Source organism: Primulina tabacum, chromosome 11 (assembly GCF_025594145.1).
Source record: "Primulina tabacum isolate GXHZ01 chromosome 11, ASM2559414v2, whole genome shotgun sequence".
Classification (NCBI taxonomy): Eukaryota; Viridiplantae; Streptophyta; class Magnoliopsida; order Lamiales; family Gesneriaceae; genus Primulina; species Primulina tabacum.
The window spans coordinates 11649880-11657780 of NC_134560.1; the positions used below are offsets into that span (position 1 = coordinate 11649880).

The following is a 7901-nucleotide window of genomic DNA, read 5'->3' on the forward strand; positions in this document are numbered from 1 at the left end:
AGTCCTAGCATGGCTAGGACTCTTCAACAGCAGCCGGGGAAGAGTCCCATAGGGCTAGGACTCTTCCCATGTGCGTGCAGGCACGTGAAACATGGGTTCGGCGCTGGCTTTGGCTGGCGATCAGGGGTTGGAACATGGTCTAGTGAGGGTCAGGAGGGTTTGGGCTCGGTGGTGACTCGAGGGGAGGAGCCCTAGTCGAGTAAAAGAGTCATAGGCGCATAAGGTAGGGACGCCGCGACTCTTGTCTTGTCCAGGAGGCTGCAGCGTGGACTAGGGGCTGGTTAATGGGTCAGAGCTGGTCAGTAGGGTCCCCAGGCAGTTTGGTCAGGGGATGGTTCGAGGTGGCTCGGGTGTGGTTCGAGAAAAACGAGCATGGCTCGAAAGAAACTAGCTTAGGTTCGAACTAGGGCTAGGTAAAAGAAAAGGGTCGAACCATGGTCCACGGGGGTCGATTCATGATTCACGAGGGTGTTTTAGGTATGAAAAGTCTATGTTTAAAGTTTGGAGAAGAAAATATTAATGTTTGATTTAATCCGGGAATTAAACGCTTTACGAATTAGTAAATAGGAAATTAAATCGAAATCCTCGAATTTAAGCTAAATAAAAATATTAAAAAATTAAATTTAAACTTAAATAATTATTTGGGATGGTCTAGAGTCAATGAAAGTAAGAAAAAATCAAAATCGATAAATTTTACGTCTAGGGGGCAAAACAGTCATTTTACACCTACGTAATACGAAATGGGTTGGCAGCGTCCCGAAGGGTCATAACGCATGTTAAATGATATATTATGATGATTTTGATGAAAATATTGGATTTTATGATTTATGGTAAAGCTGTGCAATTTTTACTGTTAAAAATGCTATATTTTACAAATATGGAAAGGACACGATTTTTATGTATAAAAGGAAAGAGGAAAAAAATTGAAGGATATGAATTGACTGTGACAAAGAGGATGAAGGATATATGATATTTGAAATATCGTGAAGGAGAACGCCCCGGAGGGAGCCCGTTTACGGGACAAGGCCCCAGAGAGGGAGCCCAACGATCGTATTTCCATTTTGCATCGGTGCCTAGTGCCCGTCCCCATGCGCAATGGTGAGCTAAGACTGATCAGTCAACCATATGATACAGCTAGTCAATTTCAAGTATCAAACTTCACCCAAAATGATAAATGATTGGAAACTTTACGCTTTGACGATTTACGATTTATTTATGCTTACAGGTTATTTTAAATAAAAGTTTGATTTTAATACATGCGCTTGTATATGTATTATTTGTTATTCCTATTTAGAACGTGTTGAGTAATTAAACTCACTAGGTTTGAATGCTGCAGCTGATGATGATATTGTGGGAGGCGTTGACGCTTGAATGGATCGAATTCGACAGTACACTCCCGATGGACATTTATTTTCCGCAATAGTTTCATAGTCAAAATTTTAAAACATTTTGTTAATGATTTTATTAGATATTTTTTATGCTTTATTATGATGTTAGTTGATCTTGTTAAAGGTCGACGTATGATTTTTGGTTAATTGACAATTTAAGGATTTTTATGCACTTGAGATTTAAATGTTAAAGTATTTTTATGTATAGAAATGTTAAGTTATTTTAAATGGTAGATTTCGAAATGATATAAAAAATAATAATTTTAGTAAGATTTTAAAGTTAAAAGTATAGGACGTTTCACATCGGGAGCATAAACCTAAAATTAAAAGTTATGCTATGATAGAAAATAAAAATAAAAGCATTTGTATTGATACAATTTTATAGAGTGTGTCTCTTGTGAGAAGGTCTCACGAATCTTTATTTGTAAGACGAGTCAACTCTATCGATATTCACAATAAAAAGTAATATTCTTAGCATAAAAAGTAATATTTTTTCATGGATGACTCAAATAAGAGATCTGTCTCACAAAATACGACCCGTGAAACCGTTTCACACAAGTTTTTGTCAATTTTATAAAAGTAATAAGAATAGACATAAGAGAAGAGAGAAAAGTAAGCTCGGTGAATGACTTCAAACTATTTTTTTTTATAGCTGATAACTCTTATTTATGGGATAGTAGAATACAAATTTGTAAATAAAAAGATTAAAATATATATATATATCTTAATAAAACAATATATATCTACATAATAATCAACAATCATATCATAACACAAATTAAATAAGTTTTACAAAATTAAAATTCGAAACCGAAACGAACATATTTTCATTTCCAATTATCTAATAAACTATTAATTTATTTGTCATTTCATTACATCATTATTCAATATCAGCTTATAATATAAAATATCAAATTTATTATTTGAAGAAAAAAAGAAAAGAATACTTGCTACCAATTTTTTTTAATCAAGTTCAAAATCAAACGGAAGACCATATATTTTGTTCTGTGAAATACTCAATCTTTGTCCCCCGAATCTGCAATAAAGCCATGATTATTGCCGCCGGAATTTGGATTACAATTATGGGAATGAAGATATTTGCAATTCAACTCTGGCCTCAATTGTGGTACTTATAATTTGTTCAGCGAGCGGGAAATTTATTATGCGATGTACCTGTTCGACGAATTGCTTAAACAAGTGATTGTGCTTGGTGTGTAAGTACAATCCATAAACCGGATCCTTTTTATTGTACATTCAACTTCAGAGCGTTAGGAATTTATTCTGGTTATTCTCTTGAAATGTTCCGTCAACTTTCAGTTTCACGTGCTCTGTGTACAACTCAGAGATTCTTGAGCATTTTATGGTCGCTGCCGATCGCATGTCATCTTAACCCACCACCTCGCACGGCTTCCTTCAGTTGTTTCAGCAGAAATGCCATTTCGGGACGGCCATTTTCTGCCTTGGATCAAACTGTGTTCATCAGCCAATATTTTCTGCAAGCTACGTATTTAAGTAACGCTGTTAAGTATCCGAGGTTTTCGAGTTCATTGGTTTTGGTTCAGATTCTTCGGAAATTTTGTACACTTGAAGGAGTTGTTTTCGAAGAGATATCCAATATTGGTAGCGTTGATTGTGCTGATGAGGTTTACAAAACGGTATTGGATTACTCAAATCCAGAATATAAAATGGAGGAGGCTCTTGATAAACTAGCGGTAAAACTGACAACCCCTTTGGTAGTAGAGGTCTTGCACAGGATTCGTTTCGAGGAGAAATTAGCATTAAGGTTCTTTAACTGGGCGGCGCATCAAGAACATTATAATCACGAGTCTGAAGCATATAATAAGATTATTAACATTCTGTCTAGTACTAAATACAAGGTCAAGCAGTTTCGTATCATCTGTGATCTTCTATATTACATGAAACGAAGCAAAAAGGACATCTGTTCCCATTGAGGAGTTGTTGACCATTTTGAGGCGCTATGCTGAGAAGCATTTGACTCATCTTCGAAAGTTTGCACAGAAGAAGAAGATTAGAGTGAAAACACAACCAGAGATTAATGCATTTAATCTACTGCTCGACTCTTTATGCAAATGTTCCCTTGTCGAGGATGCGGAGGCGATGTTTAAGAGAGTGAAGATCAAGATCCAGCCAAATGCCGACACTTACAATATTTTGTTTTTTGGGTGGTGCAGAGTTATGAACCCAACTAGAGGAATGAATGTGCTTCAAGATATGATTAATAAGGGTCATTCACCTGAAAGTTTCACGTACAACACAGCTATCAACACATTCTGCAAAGCAGGGAAGGTAACTGAAGCTGCCAAGCTTTTGGAGTTCATGAAATCCAAGGGTTCGTCTATATCTTCCCCCACAGCAAAATCTTATGTGATTATGATGATAGCACTTGCTGAAAATGATAGAATGGAGGAATGTTTTAAAATGTTAAATGATATGAAAAAGAATGGATACCTTCCCGATGTGTCAACATACAAAGAACTCGTTGAGGGCATGTGTTCAGCTGGAAAGATTGAGGCAGCTTATAAATTTTTGGAAGAGATGGGAAGAGCTGGCTACCCTTCTGATATTGTCACATACAATTGTTTTCTCAAAGTTCTCTGCGATAATAAGAACCGCGATGAAGCTTTTGCACTTTTTACTAAAATGATTGAGGCAGGTTGTATCCCAAGTGTACAAACTTATAATATGCTGATTGCAATGTTTTTTAGAATTGGTGATCCTGATGGTGCCTTTGAGGCTTGGGATGATATGGATGAGAGGGGTTGTTCACGTGACAGTAATACTTATTGTGTGATGATTGAAGGCCTTTTTGGATGTAGTAATGCTAAAGATGCAAGTTCCCTTCTGAAACAAGTTATAAACATGGGGATGAAGTTGCCATATGTGAAATTTGATACCTTCTTGACGCAGCTCTCTAAAGTTGGTGATCTTGGGTCAATTCATAGACTGTCAGAGCACATGAGAAAATTCTATAACCCTGCTATTGCACGTAGAGTTGCCTTGAATCAGAAGCGGAAAAGCATGAGCTTGAGAGGAAATTGAGTGGTGTCACAGTTAATCAAAATGGTTTTAAATGTTTGTTTCTATTCTTCTCTGACGTAATGTCAGTCGTTAATCCATCGGCTCTAAACAAGTTCCTCAATGAACAGATTTGCTGGACACAAATTCTTTGAAATTATGTGCCTGAGTTTTCGCTGATTTAATTTCTTGTATTCTGAGCTTAAAGCGACTGTGGCATTTAGATGCACACAAAAAGATTATTAATCTTTGAGAACAATGAAGAGCCCTTGAATCCTAAATTTCGTTGGCAGAGGTGGTGCTATTTGCAAGAGATAAAAGCAAATGATTCTGATCTGTGGTTAGGTTGCTTTCTCCTTGTTTCGGTTTCTTTGTTTCCTTCATAATCTTAGAAAAATACTATTTTGTATCATGGAGAGAGTTCTTGGGGTAAGGCAGACCAAGGAATTGGATTGGATGAGGTGTTCTAATGTGTTTTTAAGAGTAGAAACTTGAATTTTTAGTAAAATTTGAATTTTTTTCATTTGGGATCATTGGCTTCCTTTGTTCTCTCTCCTTCGCTAGCTCTGGCTCTGCAAAACATAATTAATCGCTTCTGAGGTTGGGCAAAGGCTGATCATCTGCGCAGTTCAAATCCTTCATAGAGTGCTATATAGCACTTAAAGAGGCTGTAGAAATGGTAGATTGACTAGAATGTCTGTTTGGGGGATTGAGTCATGTTTTTGTGTTTCCTACTTCATGAAAACTAGTAAGTTGTTAAGTTGTCCCTTTCTTTCCTTCGATTTTCTGGAACAAAATTTTCATAAACGATCGTTTTAAGAGAATATATTTTAGTTTTTTCACATTTGCAGATCGAATATTACACCAAAATTCGTATCAATTAAAACACTTGGTGAAATATACAGAGAAAATATAAATCATGGAATAAAATGTTTAGGAAATTCAAAACTTTCACTGCTTATTCTAATTTCTCAATCCGTGCTTGCAAAACTGAAGATGAAGAGCAGGAAAAGCCTGTCAAGATCTTTTGTGAATCTTATTCTGAGAAGGCGGCTCTGTCAGGTTACCACAGGCAGAAATGCAGCCATGACACCCTGGACCTCTGGGAATCTGTAAGATCTGGGATTTTTCATATATCTGTTGTTTTTCGAAAGAATGGTTTGATGATTTTCATTATTTTCTTGCTTTATTGGTTCTTGGCATTGATGAGTACTTAAAGTTTATGATTGATTTTAAAATACATTTAAAAATCATATAAAAAACTGGAGGTCGAACGATCATTCAAAGATTTGCTTTCTTTCGTTATTTAATAAGGTTTGTAACAAAAATGACCTTCTGTTTCCTTTTCTGGGTAGATGTCTAACAAAGAAGAATACTGTGATGAAAGTTTGGAGTTGAAATCTGACTAGACAGTATAGCTCTAAACTTGATTAGTCAGAATTTAGGAGCATCTAATTTAAGGCCATGTTTTCCTACCAGGCAAGGATTACTAGAAACAATGGGATTTAAGATGACAAAGCTCTGGTTCCGGCACACTAGAATCACAAGGTTAGATTATTGGCCTTTGCTAAAAATTATTTCTGATTTTAGGAATACAGCTTTCTTTCAGTATGAATTTTTTGTTTGGCGCCATCCTGCACATTTTGCTAGTGCTGAATTTCTTGGTTTGCATAGGAAATATGCTCACAAATTGCATTATTTGTGCAACATTGTGCATAATTGACAACTCCGTTATGGATTTCTAGTTCAAATTTTGTTGCTTTATTGCAGCAGTGATGAATTCCTATCTTCCCATCTCCCAATACTGTAGAATGCGTAGTTTCTTGATACACTGATATTAAATTGGGAATAAAGAAACCAAATGATAACAACAAATGAGTTCGAGTATGGAGGGGATATCTCTCTAATAGACTTGAAGGATCAATTGGAAGATGTAAAAGACCAGTCTATGCCTATTTCTTTGGCAAAATTAGAATTCAAAATGACTAAATCAAACTATATGTGTCCTTTTACCACTCAGTTCTGTTCTGTTTATTGAAAAAAAATTGGTCAAATTTGAGGACAGAGGTTCCATGGCCATAGATAATACCTATGAGGTTGAAATGGAGGAGTTATTTTATACATCGATGGTTGTGTTGCAGAAGACCTACTTGATGTTATCAACTGTTTCGAAGATTTACATGCAAGCTACAAGAAAATGAACATAAGAAATAACAACTCTCCAAGAAAAAAGTTGGATGTTTGTTACTTGGGCCTCAGCCACCAGTTTTTGACTCCATTACAAAATTGTTACACATATGTTCTCAGTGGTTAGATTTACAATGCTAATGGATTTATGTAGGCTTCTGTGTTACACCCAGATATATGGTACGATAGTTTTATTTTTTATTGGCCCATTGAAGTAAGCAAGTACATTAAGTTTGATGTCATAATAGGGTGTGCGCCATAAAATTTGTTGACATATCTCTGCACTTTCTATTCTTTATTGTGATCCAAAAATTGGAACTTTGGGACGAGACATCTCTGCCATGAATGTTATCACTTGATTCTTAGCAAAGTAATGAGTTGTGAGAAGAACCTCAATTTGTTGTTCTAGTTAAAGCTTCTGTGATGTAGGGAGTAGATCTGTATTGTATATTGTTGCCTTGTCAAAGCCAATAAAATCTGGGCTTTCATTGGAGGAATGATATCTTACCCTCATTCATGTGTTCACTGTAACAACTTGAGATTCCATTGTTGCCTGTCGCTTTCTCCTTCTGTTCATCAGGGGATTGCCTTCCAATTCCATTTGCAAAAGTGAAAAAAGGAAGCATTTGCAAGTGTATTTTTATAGCAGTTGCTTGGCTCCACTGATCTCTGGCAATTCTACAATTCTTTCGGTTTCAATGTCCTCAGATTTTTCTTTCTACAAGTATTGCCTTGAGTGCGTTACATGTCAAGACTAGTTGTTTCATCCATTCAATTTATAAATTTGATCATAGTTTTCTGTTTGTTGCAACATATATTTGACCATTCAACGTCAACATTTGTTCTTTTTGTTTTTATTGTAAAAAAGTGTTCCTTTTGCCTAAAAATCGATGTTCTCTTGGAGTGCGGCTATACATGCCTTTTTCAATGTACTGCACGTATTAACATATTTATTCTGAAAAACTACACTTTGATTAAATAATTTTATTAATCAGATAAAAAAATTCACTACACTTCTGTTCATGTTTTTGTAATTAAAAAATAGATAATAATTATTAAAATATTTAGGTACAGATCAACTGCTCCTGTGATCATTCCCATACTGCTCCACTCTCCAACTATTTTTGAAACGTTCACTACTTCGTTTTTTTAAAAATGTATTATAATTTTTTTCTACAATTCCATTCGGCCAAATATACTAACATATATACTTATATATTTTTAAAATACAGTTGAACTAATTGAAATAAACCAATCAGCTTATTATTTGAAAATCCAAAAGAACTCAGT

At 35.4% G+C, this 7901-nt stretch overlaps 1 protein-coding gene across 1 annotated transcript; it reads left to right on the forward strand.

The window, feature by feature from the left end:
* The first annotated feature begins 2297 nt into the window (after window positions 1-2297).
* On the forward strand, window positions 2298-7480 carry LOC142518085 (pentatricopeptide repeat-containing protein At1g73400, mitochondrial-like). The gene is given in 3 exon segments (XM_075620747.1): window positions 2298-3325; window positions 3327-5972; window positions 6195-7480. Coding segments are annotated over 2 exon segments (1761 nt in total). The 5' UTR covers window positions 2298-2686; the 3' UTR covers window positions 4449-5972; window positions 6195-7480.
* The last annotated feature ends 421 nt before the right edge of the window (window positions 7481-7901 follow it).